Source organism: Anolis carolinensis, chromosome 2 (assembly GCF_035594765.1).
Source record: "Anolis carolinensis isolate JA03-04 chromosome 2, rAnoCar3.1.pri, whole genome shotgun sequence".
Lineage (NCBI taxonomy): Eukaryota > Metazoa > Chordata > Lepidosauria > Squamata > Dactyloidae > Anolis > Anolis carolinensis.
The window spans coordinates 140114927-140139991 of NC_085842.1; the positions used below are offsets into that span (position 1 = coordinate 140114927).

Below are 25065 nucleotides of genomic sequence, written 5' to 3' on the forward strand. Positions count from 1 at the left end.
TTTTGGGTTAAAAAAAACCTGGTTTACTCATGAATTTTAACTGGTTAACCAAATCCCCATGCTAAGTCTATGAGACGCAAAAAATTAAGAGTCCCTCCAGGCACTATCTCAAGCAGATATTGACAGGTCTGTAGCTGGGAGGGGGGGTTTAGGGGTTCAACCCCCCCCCCCCAAATTTTCAAAAAAAAACAACGAATTTTTTTTCTGGCTACGGCCCTGAGGGCAACGGTTTCCTCCCGCTGCCTGACAGATTCGCGCTGCATGGCGAATCCCCCTGATATCACCCAACATCACCTCAATGTGATGAGGTTCTTACAAGCTACCCTCCAAACTTTGGCTTCAGAGGTTGGAGAACCAGGAAGATAGGAGTGGGGGGTGAGGTTCTGTAGAACAGAAATATTGTGTGTGGGGTTTAATTTGGCCCTATATTTACTCTAAATATTTTTCAGAGAAGCACAATCAAAGGAAAAGCATCTAATAAATTGTGGAAGGCCAGTTAACAAGTGTTTGAAAAAATACAAGTGCTGTATTCTACCTTCTCTCGACCATTTTTTGGTATTCCATTCTCATGAGGTACCCTCTGCACATAGCCTGTGTGCGAGTAATGAGCAATGCTAGACGATCATCTCTCATTTCTTCCAAAAGGCCCAGCAAACCAGCCTTAAAGAAGACCTGCAAAGAGAATCCAAAGTGAGTCTGTAATCTTGCATGTTTAAAAACATTTATTGATTTTCTCAGTATAAAGATGTGCTGCTTACCTTGGTGTGCCCAAATTTGTACTGAGTGTGATCAATATCAATAGATCCTAATAGTTTCTCACAGGCTTTCCTGCTGTCCATAAACTGGCCTTCTGGGATAGCACTGGCATTGAGAACACGATATCTATCAATATAAACAAAAACATGTCATTTTAGCACTGAAATTCAGGGAACAGAACACCTCTAATGTCTTCTGATTGTTTAGATTGGAGATGGGCAACTTATGACTACCCGGTCACTGCAGGACTGTGGCTCCCATTGAATGAATGCAACCCATCCTTCCCCATGCCTTGTGCTTGTTAGGACTACTTAAGGTTGCTGCTCCATAATACCTAGAAAAGCACAAGTTGTTTACATCTAACAATGTAATGTAATCAGTGATAACACATAGTGACTACCATTCTGTTTCTTAACATATGAAGTCAACCTTACATCTGTATGATTCTTTTTTTTGCTGTTCCTTTCATTGTATAGGGTGAGTCAAAAGTCACCGAGGTGTCCTATATATACTGTATATGATAGTGTGTTATTGGATGCCATTTATAAGATTTTATTTTTCCCATATAATGTAATTGCCTATATTTACAACCTACAATGCTAAGGGATGGTAAACTAATAACAAAAATAGAGGAGTTATTAAATATTGAAACCCCTTCATGACATTTGATCCACCCTGTAGCCCAGGCATGGGCAAACTTGGGCCCTCCGAGTGTTTTGGAGTTCAACTCTCACCATTCCTAACAGCCTAGGAATAGTGGGAGTTGAAGTCCAAAACACCCGGAGGGCCCAAGTTTGCCCATGCCTGCTGTAGCCTGATACAGAATGATTACGTCATCTACTGAGACCTCTAGGGGACGTCAGCATATCTTAGCAGGAAGTGGCATTAGTCTCTGACTATGGGGCATAGCCAGATATTTCTCTGTTTCTACCTGCTCCCACTCTCTATAAAAAAGCAATGGATTTTACATGCAACTATTGTTAAATCAAATATAGCATAACATGCATATATTTATCATGTTCTTGGGTATAGACAATGAAAATGAGTTAAAACAGTTTAACACAATAGACCATTTTAAATAAACTAAAAACATTTAAAACATAATAATGATTTAAACATTTCTTTAAACACACTGAAAATGGTGTACATATTAGATGAATCAATGAATCATTTATACTTGGTGTGTAAATGAAATCAGTGTTTGCACCAATCAGGCCTCCAAGGAAAGAGTATTCTACAATTGATGTGTCACAGCTGAGAATCCCCTCTCCCAGGTCCTCAATTGTGTATACACAGGCAGACAAATATGGGGAGAGGCGCTCCTTTAAGTATCTAGATATCAAGACAATGTTTTTCCCTCCAGGACCTTGGTGCAAATTATCTAGTTACAGAAAATTTTGCTGACAGACCTTTGTTTAAAATCTCCATATGCAATTCTGTTTGGAAATCCTTTCCTGCAGATTCGAATGCCTTCAAGCACTCCATTACATCTCAGTTGGTGTAGGACAAGCTTGTGATCCATTGCACCTAAATACGTGAAAACGGAAAATTGCAACTTTTCCTGATGTTCTGGTGAAGTCATTCTGGAAATCTATGACAGATTCTGTAAATTACCTGGAGTTTTGGTCTCGTTGGGGATGATGCAACGCACGAAATGTGGGTGAGTTGTCCTCAAGTTAGCCATCAGTTTATTCAGGTTTTCCTGTAATGTGGACAGTTTAACTTTAAAACTTTATACAACTCCTTAAATTAAATATTTTTTGTAGCTCAATAAAATCCTGTGAAATTTATAGTACTCTATCTAGAGGCTCAAGATATTTGTGTTTTTAAAAAATGTCCACTCCAGAGCTTTATCTGAACACTTCTGTAGTCCTCTATCATTAAAAATAATATAAACATTCCTCCACATCTGCAAAGTCCACATCCATAAATTCAATCAACTACGAACCAAAAATATTTTAAAGCAGTTTGGAGCATCTCATTGATCCTCTGCTCAACCGGTAGCCTTGCAAGGAGACCATGATGGAAACAGTTCTGCTGTGCCCCCCCCCCCCTTGCTGAGGGTAAAAAAAGCCACAGGCAGAGCATTGGAGAGAGCAAACGAGAAGAAGAAGGGAAAGGAAAAGATAGAGGACCACCTAGAGCATAAGCTCAGTGGGCTTATGGTAAACTAAGTGTGGTGAAGTCTCTTCCTGTGGCAAAGTGAGCAGGCAGGTGGGTGGCTCCTTTGTCACTTGTCAGGTTTGACACTTGAGCATCTGTGGATTTTGGTATCCATGGTGTGTGTTTGACAGGACCAATTTCTTGCGGATAGCAAGGCCTAGTGCATGACTTCTTATGGTGAAACAGTGAAATCATGAAGAGGGAGCCTTTTCTTCTCCAATTGCAGCCTCTGCTGCAGTTCTGGAGGGTTTGGAAACCTTTTGCCACGTAGGGCCAGGAAGGTAAGGAAGGGAACCTCTACTGCATTGATAATGCAATACTAGCTCAATGTTGCAATAGGCTAGTACTTACATAAATGGTTGCTTGTCTATACATAGGCATTTTATATATATCAGGGAAGAGAAACCGTGCAAGAGGTGGGGGTACATTTTGGCTATTCCTGGAGAGTGCACCTGCCTGTAAGTGCTCTGTCCAAAATGCAAGTGCTCTGGCCAAAATGCTGACTAGAAGTGATGCGATGTACCGTCCAGTCACTATTTTGGTCACTATACAACCAAAAAAAGGGGGGCTGTGAGTTCAAGGGACATAAGAGAGAATTTTTATCTGTTTGTTGTTTTTGAGAGGTGAATACTGCATTAAAATCACACCAAAGTTTTAACAATTGAGATGTTCCAGGAGATGGGAAGCTCCATGGGCTCAGAGTTGATGGAGTTCAGAGGCTGCTTGTGTCTGCAGGCCATGTTTGCTCCACCACATACATACATACATACATACATACATACATACATACATACATACATATATTTACCCTGAAAAGTGCAGAAACAGTTTGGAAGGATGATCCCTTCTTCTTAGCTCCTTTCTTTTTTGTAGCACTACCTTCTGCTGAAAAGATAGGGCATAACAAGTGAATGTTCATCAGTTCTTTAGTCTTTTAATCTGTGTGTAATTCAAAAGATGACAGAGTTCAGAAATAAAAAAAGACAAATGATATAAGATAATGTATTGTCATAACTTACCGTCTTCTAGAGAAGCAAAGGTGGCATAAAGATTTGCCAATATCTTAATGGACGATTTCTGATAGAGTGCTACAACAGTTTCATTCAGAGGATCCTTGTTCTTTTCCAGCCAACCAGAAATATTATAATCCACAATTCCTGCATAGTGCACCAAGGAGAAATGAGCCTCAGCCTTGCCTTTGACAATCTTAGGCTTCTGAAAGTTGGCAGATTTTCCAAGATGCTGATCATAGAGCTTGTTCTTGAAAGAAGTATCAGTTGCCTTAGGAAACATGCACTCTTCTTCCAAGATGGAAAAAATGCCCATTGGCTACATTGAAAAACAAACACAGATTTATTCTGTGTGAGTGTGTGTGTGTGTGTATACGTGTTTATACATATATACATACATACTACTAAAGTGGGTGCTTATTTACAAGATACTTATCCAATGTACCTTCTCAATAAGTTCAATGCAGGCTGCCAAATCCATTCCAAAATCTATGAAAGTCCATTCAATTCCTTCTTTCTTATATTCTTCTTGCTCCAGCACAAACATGTGATGGTTGAAAAACTGTTGCAGTTTCTCATTAGTGAAGTTGATACAGAGCTGCTCCAAGCTGTTATACTATCAGAAAAGAAGAAATGTGTTTTATTAATGCCCACAAAGTTGATGTTCAGCCTAGGCACAGGGAACAGTAATAGATTTCCTTTTATTAACAGCTCAGGTTCAAAATCTATTCAAGTTTTTCCATCATCGATTCCAAAAGTCTACAGCATGTGAAACTTATTCTTATTTCACTCTTTGTGCTATTCATTTGTAGCTATGCTCTGGGACAAAGTAAAAAAAAGCAAATGGTAGTTAATATAAGCCAGTCAAAAGCTCACAGTAGATCTAATTACCTCAAAGATCTCAAAGCCTGCAATATCTAACACTCCAATGAAGTGTTGTCTGGGCAACTTTGTATCCAGTTGTTGATTGATACGAGCTACCATCCAGAAGAACAGCTTTTCATAGACTGATTTTGAAAGCGCATTGACAGCATGATGTACCTGAGGTTAGTACATAATAAAAACACCAATGTTATTGAAACAGATTCTATCTTGTGTCTCAGGAATAATAGTCCTACACTGAACTTATTCTTCAATGAGTAAATAAAGTTGTTTTATCATAAGAAACCAAAGTCAATAGTGAATAGTGGTCTTATGGGCCATCAGCTCCAACAGCTTGCTGAATGCAGAATTTAGCAAAACTATCATAAGCAGGGAGCTTTCCAGTCTCTTTTTGGAGACACCCAGAGAAAGATCTCACCACCTCCCTCAGCATTTAGTTCCATTGCCAAATTGTTTTTACTCTCTAATGTTCAATCCAACTCTACCCTTCTGTACCATAAAACCCCTGAACACTCTTCCTGTACTCTGACACAGCACAGAATAAGCCAGTACATTTTTCTTTGTGACAGACCTCGAGATATCCAAAGAGTGCAATCATGTCATGTTTTAGTGTTCTCGTCACCAGATTGAACAAACCCAGATTTCAACTTTTAAAATTATTTCCTTTAAAAAAGATATAAATGGTTCTGGAAATCCTGTAGAAATTTTCACATATCAGTTCTCATTCCTGGCTATCCCAAACCACAATATAGTCCCCTTGCTGGCGTAAAAAGCATTGTACCCTGTTTCCCCTAAAATAAGACATCCCCAAAAAATAAGACCTAGTAGAGGTTTTGCGGAATTGCTAAATATAAGGCCTCCCCTGAAAGTAAGACCTAGCAAAGTTTTTGTTTGGACGCATGCCCGGCGTCCACCAAACAAAACACTATAGCATGCAGGATTGGTAAATGTACATACCAGTTGTATATGGAAATAATGGTAGTAACAAGAAATTCTTGACAGAAGTCACAGTTTGTCTGGTTTGGTTATGTTGGTTTGTGATGACAACTACTGTACAGTATAGAATAAATGTTCATTTTTTGTTCAACAATAAATGTGAATTCTTCTTCATGGAAAAATAAGACATCCACTGAAAATAAGACCTAGCACATCTTTGGGAGTAAAAAATAACATAAGACACTGTCTTATTTTCGGGGAAACACGGTAGCTATGTTGATTTAAGGCAGGATTGATGTTCAATGTGTTGTCGAAGGCTTTCATGGTCAGAATCACAAGGTTGTTGTGTGTTTTCTGGGCTGTATGGCCATGTTCCAGAAGTATTTTCTCCTGACATTTTCACCCATCTTCTGAGGATACCTGCCATAGATGTGGGCAAAACGTCAGGAGAGAATACTTCTGGAACATGGCTATACAGCCCGGAAAACACACAACAACCCAGAATTGATGTTGCTATAATATCTCAAAAACAGGTAAAGTATTCCTAACCTAAAATGCTCAGGACTAAAAAAGTGTTTGGGATTTTTGATTTTTCCTGACTTCTTAATATTTGCATATATTGAATGAGGTGTCTTGGAGATGGGATCCAATTCTAAACACAAAGTTAATTTATATTTCATATACATCTTATACACATAGACAGAAGGTGATTTTATACATAGTACTTTTATAATTTTGTGCATTAAAAAAAAGTTGTGTACATTGAACCATTGGAAGGCAAAGGTGTTATTATCTCAGCCACCTGCATGGACAGTTTTGGATTCTGTGGTGTTTTAGTTTACCTACTTCCAGAAAAGGGATGCTCAGTCTATATTGTTAAACTGAGGATCATATTGGAGAACATTTCTTACCTGAAAGTTCTTCATATAAAGTGGCAAACATGTTTGATTTCCTGCATGCACTCACCTGGTCTACTGTTTGACCTTTGGTCACATATTCATTCCCCACTTTCACTCGAGGAAAGCATAGGGCTTTCAACAGATCTGAAGAGTTCAGGCCCATCAGATAAGCTGTCTTGTCAGCCTCTGCACAACATAGAAAAAGCAAGCAGTTATGAAACACTTTCAGACTATGGTCCAGAGGTATGTAGATAGTGGCATTTGTGGAAGAAGTAATCTGAAGAAATAGGCCATTAAGATCTGTCGTCAAAACACCACAATCAACTAATCTGACACATCATTTGAATCCATTTTCAAACAGATGCCTTGAAAAATGTCAATTGAGTCCCATATAAAGTTTTCCACAGAACAACAAGAGCACATTGATTGCAAATCAGCAACACGTCATTCATTTGTTCGTTCGTTCATTTCTTTTTCTTTTTTTTGTCTTTCTCACAATACAATAAAAAAGAAAAGAAATACAGCTAAACTACGCATGGTTGCAATGCAAAAGCGAGACCAGGTGAGCCTAATTATCCATTGGACCACTAAAATATTTTAAAGGGTGAGTTGTCGATCCTCTGGGTTGTTTACTAGACTGGGAATGGAATAAGGAGCAAAGGAGGTGAGGGAGGAATAAAAAAATAATCTTCTATAGATGTTGAGGTCACAAAATCTGTAGTCAGACTAAAGTCACAAGGTGAAGCCTGCAACCATTTAGAATGAGGCAGACCTTTCTCTATAGACAAAGTGAAACCTAATACCACCATACCTTTAGATACCTCTACAGGTTTGCAGACTCCATTTTGGAAATTTTAATATCACTACAGATTTTGCAGTCTCAACCACTGTGAACCTTTTACTTTTCTCCTTCTCCCTATTTCTTTCCCCATCCCCAGATTCATCACACTGGGGCTTTCTGCCCGTTTGAAGCACCTTGAAGACACTCCAAGTGCTGAGGAAGCATTGCAAGACACTTCCTCAGCAACAACACTAAGGTAAGTGAGTCTGGGGTAGCTCCGGTTGAGCTGCCTGCATTTTTGGGCTCTTTCCCCTTTGTGATGGGGAAAAGGGCAACACAGCAACAAGTATTGCCATCCTTTCTCCCATTTGATAGGGATGGGGTGCCAACACACCTTTTCCTATCCCTCACATGTGATGGGAGGGCGCACAGGGCACCACAAGGCACTGCGCACGCCCTCAGTTTTGTTGGCGACTGCTGGCAAAATGGCACCTCCTCCCCCCCCCCCCCCCCCCCGGCCATGTGAAGAGGTCCTAGATCAGGGTTTCTTAAACGTTTCCACTTGGAATCCCTTTTAGCCTGAGAAATGTTTATGTGACCCTAGGTATACATATATAAAAGAGGTATAAAATTCAAACATTTACTGTTATCAAATCAGCATTTGCAAGGCTTGCTATACTGCACAACAAATTTGTATAAATGTCTAAAACAGTCACTAGGTGGTGTTCAGAAAACGTTTACTGTTGCCAGTTTTTTCAGTATTGAGCTAAGGGGGGCTCATTTTTAGCTTAAGAGTCAGGATCCACAGTGTAAGAAGCAGTTTCCTAGAGGACTTAAAAGTATCTTTGAAATCTTTCTTTTCATCTTTAGAAAACAAAAATGAATGGATAATGAGAAGATCACAATAAACGCATTACTGGTTTTCTTTTAGGAAGGAAATATAGTTTAAATGCCAACAGCTGAGAAAGTTTCTTCCTATGGCTCATTCTAGGGATACTTTGCACATTTTGCACTAAAATTCATCTTATTTGCAAACTCATTTCAGCATATAGTTGGCTCTCCACACTTGCAGGTTTGACTTTTGTAGATTTGATTACTCGCAGATTTGATTTAAATGTTCCCTCTGGGAATTACTAGGTCCTCCAGTAATCCATGATCAACTTTTTCCAGAAGCGGACCATTAAGTCATCATGGAATACCTAGAGATTCCTAGAGAGCTTTTGTCTCAGACTTTAAAAGCTAGTTTTTATTCCCCGTGTTTTCACTTTTGCAGGGGTTGTCTACTCCTAAATCCTGTGAATATGGAAGGTCAACTGTAGTAGGATATGCATCAGATCTCTAACCTTCAGTGCCATCAGGCTCTGCTTGCTCCTCTCGTGGTTTCTGCTTAAACTTCATGTTTCCATAATGCATCACTGCCCCTGTGAGTTTATAGATTCCAACTTTCTCTTCAGCAGTGAATCCCAGGATGTCTATGGCTGTCTGCACCAGAGGGAAAGTACATGCAACAACAATTACCCGTCGGAATGATTAGTCATTAACATATTAACTGTAACTACATGTGGTTATCATGACTTGTACTCACATCAGTAGCTATTAGCTCCTCTTGGTCATCAATACTTTTGACAGAGATCTCCCCTTGACTTACGAATGGATAGTCATAAGGGTTAGTTGTAATGAGAAGCATTTCTGAAATATCAACAAAATGATTCAGCTAATTAGTTTGACTTCAGATATAAAAAAAGGTTTAGAGATTATTCAAAATCAGTCCCTATTATTTCTAGGCAAGTGTATGTAGGGTTGAAGGATAAAAGATTTTGAAAACACTTTTCATTTCTGTTATATATTTTTAGCAGCTAGAATTGGGCAACAGCTTCTATTATGCTTCACTGCAGTGGTTCTCAACCTGTGGGTCCCCAGGTGTTTTGGCCTACAACTCCCAGAAATTTCAGCCAGTTTACCAGCTGTTAGGATTTCTTAGGAGATGAAAGCCAAAACATCTAGGGACCCACAGGTTGAGAACTACTGCTCTATTGTGTCTTGTGTGTGTTAAAGCCATTTGTCAATGTATGGCTACTAGTGGTATGCAATTTTTTTGTTAGTCCTTGTAAGTTGGATCATATTTGTTACATTTGTACTTACGAGGCAATATCCAACACATGGGCATGGCCTGTGCCAAAAACTTAAGAATCAAAATTTACCCAGTAGTTTTTTGTTTGGATTTTATAAATCTCGGAATCCTCCCAAAGTCAGTTTCATTTTCAACACAAGGAAACAAAGCCAAGCCAAAAAGGTGGCCTTTCCTCTTTTGATTAATGACCTTCCACCATTAGGAGAGGGAAGCAGCAGGAAAAAAGCAAAATTAGCTGAGAAAGAGACTGAGAAAGTACAGAATTCTGGGAAATGTAGTTTGGAAACTCAAGGAGCCCTATGCCAGAGAATTCAAAAGGCCCTGCTCTAAACTACATTTCCCAGAATTATGCTCAGCTTCAGAAAGCCCCAATCAGGAGAGGGGGGGGGTGTATTTTCCATCTATAGCAGCAGCCAACCAGAGTTTCAATAAATTATTGAATCTGCAAAGAGGAGGACTGACTGATGCTTCTAATAAGTAAATCTCTGTGCTGGGCTGGAAAGAAATCCCTAAATTGAAGTTCTATTGGTTAATATGAGAGACATTTAATGAGCTAATTTTTCTAAAAACTTTTTTTAAAATCTCTAAAATCAGTAGATGTATGAATATTTCTGAAAGCTGGGGGGAATGATCCCCTGTTATCTTATGTCGTGTAGAAAATTCAAGGAGATAGCTCTTGTATTTTTTTTAAAAAAAGGGGTTGTTTATAAAAACTTTGAAAATTCCCCAAAAACCATAAATAAGTAAAACATTCTGAAACTTGATGGGCTCATAGTGGTAAATGTGTTCTACCCTTGTAGCAAGTTTCACCCCAATAGCTGTAGAAATTAGGGAGAAAGGAGCCCCTCAAGTCTTCCCAATTAGAGTTATTATGCTCAATTACTATAACAAAAAAGTAACAACATTTCATTAATTTTATTATAGTAAAATTTTCACTAAATATACTTTAGAAACACTTTAGAAACAAAATGCCAGTGCCCCCTAATTTTGTAATGACTTTTGGAACATTCTAATCAATTGTACTTGCCTAATTGCTACCACATGGATATCATAGGGTTTCCTTAAACAAGGAATACTCAGAGGTGCTTTTGCTGTTTCCTTCCTCTGAAAGATAGCCTACATAACAACCTGTGAAATTCAGGAAGCCAATACATTAAAATTACTTACCTATTAGGTCTGGCTTCTTGTTGGACATGATCTGATAGAAAATGTGGTAACTTCTTTCAGCCTTGAGCTGAAAAGTTACTCTTGATTTTTCCAGCAGATCTGCAATAGAAATTCACATGAATACTTATAAGCCCAATTAGATATGCAATTGTACTCTGATTCAAGTACCTGTACTTACAGGTTTCGATATCTGCAGAGGCCAGTTTTCCAGTGGCACCAAAATGAATCCGAATGAATTTGCCCTGCAGAGCAGAGACTGGTAGTCATTACACAAATAGCAGACTCTCCAACATTTCACAGATGAAAAACAGGACATATGTAGTCAATCCACTTCAGAATGTAGTCAAAACAACAAAAGTTTTTAATAGGGAAGAACAAAGTAGGAGAGGCTGCAGCAGTTTGCGCACTCTGTTGCAATTGGGTTTGAGATGGAAAGGAGCCTTCTATCCTAATCAATTTCTGTGATGGTGGGGAACTTTCACCATACACAAGGAGAGTCCCTCCACCATCCTTTCACAGATTTGATCCACTCATCCAAGTTGCTTCTTTCAACACTATAATTAGCAAAGCTGCATTGAAGCCAATTGAGGGTTTTCCCGTAATTGTTCTATGGGAAGGATAAAAAGGGAATTCTCTGTAAAAGAGAACATAAGAGCCACACTCCTAAGGTATGTTGTGTCACTTACAAAGCGGGAGGAGTTGTCATTTCTCACAGTTTTGGCATTCCCAAAGGCCTCCAGCAAGGGGTTGGCACTGATGATTTGATCCTCAAGTGTCCCCTGTAGAAATTATTTGAAAATATATATATGTGAAAAGCCATAGACAAAATAATAAACACAGTAGGTACTACTGAAAACTTATGGATTAATGACAACATCTTGTGACACATTTCTGTGCAAGTTTGCCCAGAGCTAATTCCCATTATGTTCAATGCCGTTTAACCCTAGTTACATGTGCATAGGATTGACCTTTGCAGCACAATCTTACACGTTTGCTCAGAAGTAAGTACAATTGGCTCTCTGTATCCAATCATTCTGCATCCATGGATTTAAATGTCTACAGCTTGAAAAGATTTGTTTAATCAAAAAAGCCAATCTTGATTTATGCCGTTTTATATAAAAAACACAATTTTACTGTACCATTGTGTATAGTAGGACTGGAGTCTCCACAGATTTTGCCAAATACCAGCAGATACCAAGAGTCCGCTGTACCATCAAGTTACAATGGGGCCTATTCTCTAGGAAATTGATTTAGAAAATAGAGACCACCAAGAAATACAGACTCCAGGATCAGTAAGGAAATCTGATTCAATTCTACTTCATTTTAGGTCCTTTGAAAGCAACCATAAGAGTAGTTTGACACCCCTGCCCAGGAGCATTCATGAGATCATATAAAGAAATATGGTCCTTCACACAGCCTGGTCCCAGGCCTAAATATTCCAGATAAACATGCACTTCTGTGGCTAGAGCTACTGATCATACCTTCATCTTGGATTGTGATTCCTTTTTCTTGCTTACATCTCCAGTAGCTGCAATTGTTGCAAAATACTGGATGACCCGTTTGGTGTTGACAGTCTTTCCAGCACCAGATTCTCCACTGTCAAGAACAATTAAGCATTTGTTAAGAAAAACTGAGCATATTTGGCATGCCATAACTCTATATTACCAAAATAAAGCCAGACAAACGTGAAGTGGTGCCACTTACGTGATCAGGATAGACTGATTTTCACGATCTGTCAGGAGGAAAGGGAAAATACCATGCTTACCATGTCATAAAGATAGATACTCAGTCACAGTTGGCAACAACTTAATTGTACTTAAACAATGATAATATGATAACATTATCAGTGCTCCCACAATACTGTTCTCCTTATGATGCTTTTTTGTTTTTCAGTTTTGAAGTGCACATACCAGTTAGCATGAACTGATACGCATTGTCAGAGATGGAGAAGATGTGAGGAGGTGCCTCTGTACGTTTTTTGCCCCGGTAACCAGCCACAACCTCTGGATTGTATACAGGAAGCCATTTGTATGGGTTGACAGTGACACAGAAGAGACCTGAGTAAGTCTACATGAAAACCAAGAGAAGAATAGTTACATTCTACCCTGCTTGGGGGTTCTTCTTTTGCCCGAGGTAACACAACTTACATAGATCATCCAGGAACTGTAGCGATCTTTGAGGTTATACAAAACTGCAGGTTCATGCAAGTGTGTCAGCATTGCCATATCTTCAATTCTGTCAAACTTTGGTGGGTTCATAGCATATACATCTTCTGGCTTGACAGTCAGTGTCTGAAAAGTGAAGTGGAAAAGACATAATATAAGGCAGGGTCAGGAAGCAATGCAAACCTCATTGCAAACACAATTCTTTGATCAGGGCATCATTACTACTTGCTTTAGAGCTCTTTTTTCCTTGGACCTGCCTTTAGCTTGACAAAGACAGGCAATATTGTAGCGAACATTAAAGTTGTCAAGGAATTAAGCCTAGTTTTCAACATAATACAGTTGTTTCAACAAGCTATTTGAATTGAATAGCTCAAGGATCTTGGAACTTACAGTTTAAGCTCGATATGAAAAAAAAAACATCAATAGAGAAATTGTATTTCATCAGAGACCTGGTTAGCCCACCTCTATATTTACTTTGAAGAAGTAATCCCAGTGTGCAGTGTGCTTTACACCTCTTCTCCCATTTATCTGCTGAATAACCAATTGAAAAAACTTGGCCGAGATTAATGTTTTTGTTCAGTGGATTTCACCCTTGTTTTCCCATGTCCAAACCCAATAGTGTCTCCATCATACCACAAATAGGAAACCAGTGATCTATTACATTCTTTATTCTGGAGAGAGGGAGGGAGTTATGGTTTCTAGGGGAGCAAAAACATCCTCTGCTCTGTTTAATGCTTACCCTGCCATCATGGGTCTCAACAGTAGTCTTCCCACCTTCAGAACCCTTGATTTTCCCTTTGGCATATTCCTCCTTGGTATCAGCCACATAGCAATAAGTTTTGGCATCAAAGGGTTGGTTCTGAGCTTCTATTCGCTCCTTCTCAGACTTGCGTAGGAAAGGGGCAGCGGGCCCAAAAACTTCCATTTCTGCATCCCTGCTCATGGCTGCAGCTAAAAATGGAGAAGAATGCTTGGTTTGGTCTTGAAGGCTGAGACTTGAAACAGAGACATGATATTCAGTTACCAGTGGGCATTAAAAAGCCTTTATCCACAAACCTAGACCATGGCATATCACAGCTGTGTGTTTGTCGCACAAATACAAAATATAAATTCTTCAAATACAGCATTTGCCTTCAGTGCTTTTTGTTGTTGTTACAAGTCAGGTTGTGAGACCTTAAGCCTTGGAAGGGAAAAGTGTGTGTGTGTGTGTATAGTCTCCTAGTTGAGAGCCAGTGTAGCACAATGGTTTGCATATTTGACTCCTAGAGATCAGGATTTGTGCCCAGCTGTGACTAATCACATTACCTCAGCTTCCAAAGAAAGCAACAGAAAACTTTCTCTCAATGAGTCTTGTGGAGATAATATAATTCTAATAACAATATACATTGTACAGAAAATATAATTGCCAATATTGTCTTTGGCAAGATCACTTTTCCTTGTGATGCTAACTAAACCAAATGTGTCAGTGAAGTTAGCTCTGTCCACTATCCTGTTGTTTGTATAGGGAAACTGGAAGTGGACAACTGGTTTTCTCTCATTCCACACATGCCTTAGGCACAGTTCTCTGCTGAAAAGTTACCTCTTTGCAGCATGCATTCTGCTCCTCAATAACACAGAAGATGTGAAGAACTTATAAATCATACAGGAGCAAGAAATCCTGAACAGGATTGGCTTACTCCTTCTTGCAATTTCTTTCTCTCTCAACATAAATTAAACCTCCCATTATTCCACACAAAAAATGGTCAAAGCCTTATGAATGTTTCTAGGTGCAGGGTTGGAGCAGGATGGCCAATGTGTAAAAATATGGTCAGTTTGGTCATGAATTCCTACATGTGCATGCCAGAATATTGTCTGAATAGAAAAGTCTTTCTGTAGAGAAGGTATGCAAGTATTGAATATCTATACTTGTTATGCATGAGAAATAGAGAGTCCTCAAGTATCAGCTGAAAGCAGCTTGAATCAAATGATTAACACCTTCTGTTAGGAGATTAGGGATCTCATTTGGGAAAGGGAACTACAGTATATTAAGTGAAGATAACAGGGACTAGAGCTTTCAGTAGATGGTCAATTTATTTCTTGCAGTTCTGTCATTTCACACAAAATGTGCAGATATAACACCCTCTCTCTCCTCCCCTCTCTCTCACCCAGCACATAATTTATAGCAAATTATATCTGAAAGATTGAAGAAATTACATCACACAGAGAGGAGTTTATGGAGCAGGAGGAGGATGACTCAATTTTCACACCTGACTTCTCACCTTCTTATAAAATGCTCCCAACAGAAGGCAGAAAGGAACTGGATGAAATGTTTAACCTGCAAAGGAAGAGACGGTGTAAATGCTGATAAGTCCAGGATTCCCAAGCAGTCCAACAGCTGAGAATTTTTCACAATCTTCCCATAGACAAAAGCTTAGAATAGACTACAAAGATAACCATCTTCCCACACCCCCTTCCTAATACACACACATCAAATGGCAGTTTCTTAAACTCACCCATTCTACTGAACCGCCCTTATTTTCTATTTTAATAACTGCAAAATCCCCCAAACTTGGAAGTTCTGCAAACAGAAGGGAAAGCATTTAGGAAAACAGATGAGAAGCAGAGCATTAAACCTACCTCAGGCAGTTCGTAGCCACCAAGAAACCTTTAGTCTCTGTCAGCTTATATAGGCTCTGATTCTTCTCGTAGCTCAACCCTTCTCTATATTTGGAAATCAGAGGCCAGCCCTATAGTATGCTTGCCACTTATACACTTATTCTGCCTCTTTACGTGTATTTATAGTAGTGACCAAATTCAGTCATTATTTATGAATTCTGATAGCTTGGCAGGGATTGTAGCTGTTAATCTCTGATGATTTTAGTCCTGGGAGGTAAGAATACTGCAGGAAAAAGTAGGTATCTGATTTCAGAGATAAATGAAAGCTTGTGGCATTTTCAACGAGTTTATTCATTCTGTCCTCGTAGGGGTTAGCTACTGGACCAAGTGATGAAACTATATATATACTTTAACAGATTATCATTAGGGCTATTTGTCCATTCTGTGTTCTATATTATAGTGTTGTATCAGTGGGATATTCATGATTCTAAAGCATGTGCAGATATTTCTTGCTCATATGCACATCGGTGAATCTCTGCAGAATTAATCCAAATGTTTAAAAATGTACCTTCCTGCATTGTGTGTGAAGTGCCCAATGAAGCTGTTGATAACACCTATTAATATATACAATCAAGGAGGATGTATGGGCGATCTGGCTGTGACATCTGTCACCCCATTGATCGCCAGGGTTGATTCGGCTGATCTGTCTGGCTAGGCGGGTGTCCCCTTCCTCCCTCACCGCTCCATGTGCGTCCCTCCCGAAGCTGCGCGCTCGGTGGAAGAGGACGACTTCCCAGGTATAGAAGGAGTGTACCAAGGTCTCCAGTCTTCGGTCCCGGGTATACGATAGCTGCGTTCCTCTGCTAGAACCTCCAAACATATACAATCAAGGTGACAGTAAGAACACAGAACTATGGGTTTATCAACAGGTTTCTGTGGCTCTTGTCTAATGATACTGGCTTTCCTTTCTGATATGTGTGATTCTATAACTTCTGGGATATCTCAGGAACAGGGAGTTATTCTTTACTCTCATTTATCTCAATCATAGAATCATAGAATAGTAGAGTTGGAAGAGACCTCATGGGCCATCTAGTCCAACCCCCCGCTAAGAAGCAGGAAATCGCATTCAAAGCACCCCCGACAGATGGCCATCCAGCCTCTGCTTAAAAGCTTCCAAAGAAGGAGCCTCCACCACAGCCCGGGGGAGAGAGTTCCACTGTCAAACAGCTCTCACAGTGAGGAAGTTCTATCTGATGTTCAGGTGGAATCTCCTTTCCTGTAGTTTGAAGCCATTGTTCCATGTCCTAGTCTGCAGGGCAGCAGAAAACAAGCTTGCTCCCTCCTCCCTATGACTTCCCTTCACGTATTTGTACATAGCTATCATGTCTCCTCTCAGCCTTCTCTTCTGCAGGCTAAACATGCCCAGCTCTTTAAGCTGCTCCTCATAGGGCTTGTTCTCCAGACCCATGTGGGTTGGATGAAGCTGCAACAGTATACAATAGAACTACGATAGATTAATTTCCTATCAGTGGGAAGGTAGCCATTGGAAAATCAGTAGTGTTACAAATTGGGAAAGAATGGGTAAATTGAAAAGGGCACAGCAAAGGAATAAAGAACTGTGAACCATATTGAGGACTGTGACTGAAAAGAGATAGAAATCCAATGGATGAATTGAATACCTACTACAAGGTGCATCAACAAAACAGCTCTATAACATTTATTTGGCCTCTACTTGTTATTAAAATGGTTGTTCCCCTTATCTTTTACACTGAGGTTATTATTGACGTGCCATTCTCTTCAATAGGCAGGGCCTCCTAATTAAGGATGGCAAAGAATTATAACTATGTGACCACCAAGAAGGGAGGAATTGGTTACAGCTGATCAAAACACAGCAATGAGAAACTGAGGGAAAATATATGACAAAGGAAGACTCTGAGGCTTGACAGAAACTGCAGAGTTGCAAATTTCTGATGTTTTGTAGGTAAGATGCTGCCCTGAGATTTTCTGTTTTCTGTTAATAAAAAATGGGAAGGGGTAGAATCCAATCTTCATGGAAGGACAAACTATTCCTAGGGCACCTATGCTCTACAGCGGAGCTTTCCAAACATGTCATATTGGTGACACACCTTTTTAGACATGCATCATTTCACCACGCAGTAATTCAATTTTACTAGCAAACCAGAGGTTAAACCAACCCTTTCTAAGAGATATGAACACATACATAAATTCTAATAATGAAATGTATGGGAACATAACATATCTCATGAAAACCTTTCTATATTGATTTATCACTTATTTCACATAGACTTAGAGATTTTTCATTATGTTTGCATAACACATTTACACACTGCAGCTGACATACTAATGTGTCTGACACACAGCTTGAAAAGCTCTGCTTTACCGCAATGGTGCACAACCTGTGGCCCTCCAGGTGTTTGGGACTTCAATTCCCAGAACAAACCCTAGCCAGCTTGTCCAATGGTCAAGAATTCTGGGAGCTAAAATCTAAACTACCTGAAAGGCCACAAGTTGTGCACCACTGCTCAACAGAATGGTGCAGTGGTCTGAGTGTTGGGCTAGGACACTGGAATAGAGTTCAAATCCTGACATGGTTGTAGAAAGCCACTGGGTGACCTTGGACAAGTCGCACTCTCAGCCTCAGAGGAAACCTAAGTCAAACCACCTGTGAACAATATCTCACATGATAAGTTCACCTTAGGATTTCCCTAAGTCAGAGATGGTTTGAAAGCAAACAACAACAACATGATACAACAGAAGCAGACCGACTGTGGTCCTGAACAAGTATATGGCTCCTTCAATAATATTTCTTCATCTTTTACCCAGGCAGTCCTTTTTTGCACGGCCCCCACCCTACCCTGCCCTAAGAATTGTCTCTTCAGGGGGAAAAAACATATATCTCTAAATAGCGTGAAGCATCCAATCACCCATCTCCTATTTCAAGTAAAGTATTTTTCAAACCTGGAGGTTATTGTCTGCCCACTTCTCTCTTTTTTAAAATCTTTTTCAGTAGTTTTGGCAACTTCTGGAAAGTTCTAGGGACAGAAAAGTGGTCCTTGGGTATACCACCTTTGTCTACCCCTGATCTATAGAACCACATGTATTCAAGGTTTAGGAAGCTTTTGTCAAAGCAAAGAATGTATAGGAATTGTAGTAAGTAATTCTTAAACTATGGTATTGCAGACTACTCTTCTGGTCTTTGTTGAACATTGCAATTGAGGCAGTTGTTTAACATGCTTTCCGCTCAATCCCCAAGAATTCATTCTGTGCTTCAGTGAATAAAAATACATCAAAAAAGGGAATGGGTGGCTAATAGTAGTTTTATATACATTCCATCTCGTAGCAGGTTGTTACTTAAAGCACCATTGTTCAGAGTAGCAGTGGCAACCATGTGGCCATCCAAATACTGGTGAACTACTACTGTCATTACCTTTTGCATTTGCTGGTGAGAACTGGAGTCCAGCAACATTTAGAGTGCCATAAGTTCCATACCCATAATTTAAAGATTTGAAGTAAGATTAATGAATGTTTGCCTCCCTCCCACCCTCCACTCCGGCCGCACTACCACTACCATTGCCTGATTCAGCAGACTGTTAAATGAAGCTATATGCACCTATAACAAAGCAAACATCTTCTCATTATCTCTAGCTGAGGTACTCCAAAGGTATCTGTGCTGTGCTTGACTTTAATCTATACCATAAGTACTTGATTAAGTCTTATGTACAATACTGAAAGAGCAGCTTTGAGGAACTAGATGAAATTATGAAGTATAGAGATATATCATTAGCTGGACTGTGAAGAAAGTTGATAGGAAGTGAACCAACCCATTTTCTATATGGTGCTGGAGAAGAGTTCTGTGGATACCATGGACTGCCAAAAAGACAAGTCCTAAATACTGTACATATTTGGACTGAAGCCTTCTTCAGCTGAATCCCCAGACAAATAAGTTCAATAATATCAGCACTATCTCCAAACTATCTTACTTTGACCATACCATTATAATGTATGATTCATTAGAACAGACAGTGGCCTTGGCAAGTTGGAAAGCGGTAGAGAAAGAAAACAACCACATTACAGGTGGATAGACTCAGTCAAGGTAGTCACAGCCAATAGCTTGCAAGACTGGAACAGATCTGTTGATAACAGAGTGGTTTTGAAGTTTCTCATTCATAGTCACACCATAAAAATTGATTTCATGACTGTTAACAACAACAATATTGTACGTATTTAGGCTGAAGCCTTCTTCAGCTGAATCCTCAGACAAATAAGTTCAGTAATATCATCACTTATCTCCAAAAGCTACATCATTTGCTGCTCACCTTCGTGTGAATTCTGGACTAAGCCTCAACCTTAAACCATGATAACATTCAACAGTGCAACTTTTAAAGAAAAACATAGCAATGTTATTCTCTTTAACTAAAAAAAGATTAGTGGTTTATGAAACAGGTGAAAGTGACAGGAGCTACAGATGCCAAGGTTATATCCCCAGAAAGTCACTTTCATCCAGCTCCAGATAGACTTGGGAGCATACTGTCCTTTCTTTCATGTCAGGTCACTCAAAATTGGCAATAAACAATCACATCCCTCATGAAAGATGAATTCTTAGAATCCACTTAAGCCTAAAGAATGAGCTCTGTCTTTTTTTAGCTGCAGTCTTTGGTGGTCAAACTCCTTTTGAATGTACTGTCATGCTTATATTAGATGTCCATGGAAAGTTGAGATGCTCGTGAAGATGCATCCATTTCATGCTGGGCTTCAGATGTGGGGGCAGGAACTTTTTTGGACTTTTTGATGGTCAGGAAAATTAAGATTAGACAGCAATTATGAATCTGAGTTCCATCTTCCCCTGCTTTTTAGCAAGTTTTATTGCATACTGGAGAGCTCAAATGAAAGAAGAAAACTCTGAACTCCAAGCATTAAGAATCCTGCTCTTTGTCCCTATTCAGTGAGTATTGCATTGGGTAGCTAGTCTATAACTGTTACACAGTAGATATTGTCTATTCAATAGTTGCTATACTCTGTAGATGCCACATCAATGCATTATGGCATTTAACAAACCGTTTGATTAATATATACTAGGGATAGCCAACTGATATCCTGGAGCGGGGCGTAGCCTCTCATCTAGGGTTGAAGTCTAGTTTTCTGGATAACTGCCTTACTCATAAGTAGCCAATTACTAGCTTCAGATTAGGGTTTCATAGTTATGAATATAGGAAACAAATAAAAATTCTTTTGGGAACGAGAAGTGAACTCATGGCCACCAGTTTGCCATCCCTGCTATAAACAAGCAATCTATAAAGAAACAGATATGAATATACAGAGAATTGTAAATAGCCAGTTACAGAGATCTATCATGTTTCCTCGGATTACAGCATTGAGCTATTATTGCTGCAGTCCTAAAACAATTATGAGAGATTTAAACCAGTTTAGACCTGTTTACGAAGTGGGAATGGTACCCTTCAACTACATTAGTGCTGGTGTCATGTGTCTGGAATTCTAATACTACTTTAATGTATTATTATATGATGTTGACTGGTATAGCAGTCAGCATACCATATGCTAATCTGCTGGTAGTGAAATGGCTCTTTAGACCAGATATAAATCAGCTAAAATCATGGCCCCATACTGTAAAGTGGGAGCCAGGGAGCCCAGCTTCATATTAAATTGTACCTGTAATGTCAATATCTCTCAGCCCAAGAAATCCAACTTGTAAAATACAAGGGCAAACAAAAATTGTCAATTATTAGTGCTAAGTTGAAACAGCTTTAAGTAGAAGCAGCAGAAGCAAAAAAAGATGCTCAGTGTAGTCCATCTCAAGTGAGATGCTCTGTTATTCCTTCTAATCTGTATTTGCATATGGATATGAGATATGCTAATTGTGAATATGATTAACAATTGCCTCATGCCTTTAAGAATTTCTTTGTAGTTTAAATAAACATGAGACCAACAACAACAACAACAACAACAATATTAACTCAGTACTACATATTGACATTAATGAATCAAAGAATATCTATCTCTGTGCCAAATTGTGACATTAACTAACATGGCAGGAATCTCTCAAAATGTTAAATTGTTATCTACATGGAAGTTTTGCAGTCATACTCACATGACACTGGCAATAATATAGGGATTTAAAATTTTTGTGAACCTATTCACAAAATTTAAACGGAACCTATATTGTATTATTTTTTAAAGTATTGCCTATGTGATCTTATACAAATAAAATATTTGAGCAGTGCTCCATCAGAAAATATTCTGTGGATACTGGATACTAGAGCTTTTATTTTGTTGAATGAGGAACCACAGTGGTGCAATGGGTTAAACCCTTGTCCCGGCTGAACTGCTGATTTGAAGGTTGGGTTGCTGACCTGAAGGTTGCCAGTTCAAATATGAGAGATGGGTGAGCTCCCATCTGTCAGCTCTAGCTTGCAGGGATATGAGAGAAGCCTCCCAGCTAACGCATCTGGGCAACCCCTGGGCAAGGTCTCTGTAGATGGCCAATTCTCTCATTCCAGAAGCGGCTTGCGGTATGTTCTCAAGTCGCTTTTGACATGATAAAAATATCCTAAATAAAGTATCCACATTGAATCTGTGGCTCAGTGGTGTGTCAATGGATTTATTGATTCAATGGTTTGCTCTATTCAAGACTGGTAATGTGCATTATTTTGTTCTTGTGACTATATGATACACATTTATTTATTTATCTATTTACAACATTTATATCCCGCCCTTCTCACCTCAGGGACTCAGGGCGGCGTACACAATTGGCAACAATTCGATGCCTACACACATTTAAAACATAGCAATGAATAAAATCAAATTACAACACTTAAAACAATATAAAAATATAAAATATATAGTTAAAGTCCATTCATTCAATATCCTCGTACTGTGGCCATAAGTCATTTAAAAAGTACACTGTCAAAGAAAGTACAGTGTATGCTCATCCTTACTTTACATGTCAGTGTTTTGCCCTTCCATCTAAATGAGTTATACTCAACTCTTATTTGTATATTCTGAGGGTGGGAACAGAAAAAAGTAAGAGTAGCAGAAAACAGATAAGGACTTAAAAATAAAGGTATTATATTGTTTAAAAAAAAGAGTGCAGTACCTGCAAAATGAAACCATATCATGGAATTGCACTATTGAATTGTACGATGAGAATGTAGAAGAATCTAATTAAAGTGCTCAGATTCTAAAAATCCTATTCCCTATTTCATCACCAACTCCTTTCACCTTTTTTTGCAGGATAACATATTAAATGCTTCTTAGAAAAGGCGTCTCCATTTTGTCTGAAACATGTAAAATCACTTTCTCATGTTGTCATAACAGATGTTCATCTGTATCTTCACCATCAGAAGAAATAATCAAGAGCAGAGGTGGAAACATATAACATGACGTTAGATATTATAGGGAGAACAAAAAACAGGATACAATTTTCATTTTTTCTTGAGTATTATTTGCTTTACCTTGTTTACATATGACATACTGACACCTGGCACACTGGCAGTATCAACGCAATGGATTTCCAGACTCTTAGTCATTTTTCAGTTAGCAACACATCTTAAGAATATTAAATATCTTAAAATTAACAACACTTTATGCCTTAAAATGCAGGTACAGTAGAGTCTCACTTATCCAACCTCCACTTATCCAACGTTCTGGATTATCCAACGCATTTTTGTAGTCAATGTTTTCAATATATCGTGATATTTTGGTGCTAAATTCGCAAATACAGTAATTACTACATAGCATTACTGCATATTGAACTACTTTTTCTGTCAAATGTGTTGTCTAACATGATGTTTTGGTGCTTAATTTGTAAAATCATAACCTAATTTGATGTTTAATAGGCTTCTCCTTAATCTCTCCTTATTATCCAACATATTCGCTTATCCAACATTCTGCCGGCCCGTTTATGTTGGATAAGTGAGACTCTACTGTATTTAGTTGTCTCACACAACAAATATTCAGTCCAGTTGCAGCAATGTTCTCTTAAATTCAGCACCTCAGCCCATGTCCCCTTCTTGAAGTTGTTTATAGCACAAAGCACAGGATTCTGGCACTCTTCTTTGACTCTTATTATGGCCTTGCCATAAAAGTGCGCTTTCCTTCTACTCTTCCCTTTCTGGATGGGCTGGCTGCAGTGAAGCCCACCTGTGCTGTCCTTCTCCTTTGGAATGTCTCAAGCCTTTAGTCTTGAGCTGGACATTGTCATTCCATTGGAGAAGGCCCTTTTTATGGCACTCCCTGCTGCATACCAGGAATGCAATTGCTTTGGAAGGAGACAAATGGGACTACAACATCTCATTCCAGAGGCGCTTCCGTCATTATGCCCTTGCACAGGATGGCATAGGCTAAACAGGGAGGGCAGCTTTTCAGATAACACTATTTTATACAAATACTTAAATACTTCAAAATAGATTTTTTAAAATAGACGTGAAACAGACTGCAGTTGAAGGGAAACATTTGGATGGATAGTGCACGGAGTGCTGTAAATAATGTGCAATTCCTTAAGTGATTGCTAAAGCCACCATCCAGAGGGTTACTATTCTGGACATTGCATGAATAACCTACAGAATCTCCATCCTCATGCCAAGATGCTGCCCACACTAAAATTAACTTTCACTTGATAAGGAAAGTAGTTTTCTGGAAATTTTCCTTCAGGAATAACACTGTCTTGTAGGTAGGTTTCAAACTGCTCAGGCCAGAATACTTATGCATACTCCTTTAAAACAGCAACATCAGCCAGAACAACACCCTTTATTCTAAGACCTAACCATCTAAAAGGGCCTTATCACACAGTCTATGGAAAATACATTTTTAAGAGGCATCCCATGGTTTAGGAAACTTCAATGAACATTGGATACATTCTACCCCACCATGCGCCAATTCTCCCCTTCCCATATTAAAATATTAAAATAATGTCTTTGACATCGCCACAGCTTCTGGATCGATACTCCAAACTGCATAGTCATAACTGTCCTTTGTGCCTCCTCTCCCATGCATGCTTGTCTCCCTGACTTCTCTTTAAAAAGTCAGGTAAAAGGGGGTCACAAATAAAAAAGCTTAAGAAGCTCTGGCCAACATTGTCTTCTGGGTTGTTGTGAGTTTTCCAGGTTGTGTGGCTATATTCCAGAAGCATTCTTTTCTGTCATCTCACCCACATCTATGACCAGATGCCTGCCATAGATGTGGGTGAAACAGAGAATGCTTCTGGAACATGGCCATACAGCCCGGAAAACTCACAGCAACCCAGTGATTTTGGCCATGAAAGCCTTTGACAACACATCACTGTCTTTTTTTTTTAAAAGGTGTATCTTATGCAACTACACAAGTTTGTAATTTCCATCCCAGTAGAGAAACATAAATAACACAGTTCTGAAAATTGATAGATAGATGAGAGATAGATAGGAAACAAACATGAGAAAGCAGGAAACATATATGGCTGCCACTGGAAGTGTACTGCTAGCTGATTCAACAAAGGAGACTTGCCACAATCCTGATGTTGTTCCACAGTTAAGTGTTATTCATTATTATACAATCCTTTTGGTTGGCT

General features: G+C 39.1%; 1 protein-coding gene and 1 long non-coding RNA gene across 6 annotated transcripts in view; one reads left to right on the forward strand and one right to left on the reverse strand.

The window, feature by feature from the left end:
- The window catches only part of myh3 (myosin-3), a 36684-nt gene extending 22851 nt beyond the window's left edge, over positions 1-13833 (reverse strand). For 3 of the 5 annotated variants that reach the window (XM_016991305.2, XM_003217084.4, XM_016991308.2), the window contains exons 1-19: positions 13630-13833; positions 12873-13016; positions 12636-12792; positions 12430-12457; positions 12207-12321; positions 11412-11504; positions 10904-10967; positions 10726-10824; positions 9013-9116; positions 8771-8909; positions 6714-6832; positions 4821-4970; positions 4375-4545; positions 3939-4248; positions 3728-3804; positions 2371-2458; positions 2166-2283; positions 759-882; positions 536-672 (exon numbers count right to left, since the gene is read on the reverse strand). In XM_016991305.2, coding sequence (XP_016846794.1) covers positions 536-672; positions 759-882; positions 2166-2283; positions 2371-2458; positions 3728-3804; positions 3939-4248; positions 4375-4545; positions 4821-4970; positions 6714-6832; positions 8771-8909; positions 9013-9116; positions 10726-10824; positions 10904-10967; positions 11412-11504; positions 12207-12321; positions 12430-12457; positions 12636-12792; positions 12873-13016; positions 13630-13833 — 2441 coding nt within the window. The remainder of the gene's footprint in view (positions 1-535; positions 673-758; positions 883-2165; positions 2284-2370; positions 2459-3727; positions 3805-3938; positions 4249-4374; positions 4546-4820; positions 4971-6713; positions 6833-8770; positions 8910-9012; positions 9117-10725; positions 10825-10903; positions 10968-11411; positions 11505-12206; positions 12322-12429; positions 12458-12635; positions 12793-12872; positions 13017-13629) is intronic. The other 2 variants (XM_016991306.2, XM_016991307.2) reach the window with 1 other exon arrangement.
- Positions 1-14013, forward strand: part of LOC103277813 (uncharacterized) — a 54425-nt gene extending 40412 nt beyond the window's left edge. Inside the window, exons 3-4 of the long non-coding RNA XR_505693.3 lie at positions 7585-7683; positions 12619-14013. This is a non-coding gene — a long non-coding RNA (uncharacterized LOC103277813). The remainder of the gene's footprint in view (positions 1-7584; positions 7684-12618) is intronic.
- The last annotated feature ends 11052 nt before the right edge of the window (positions 14014-25065 follow it).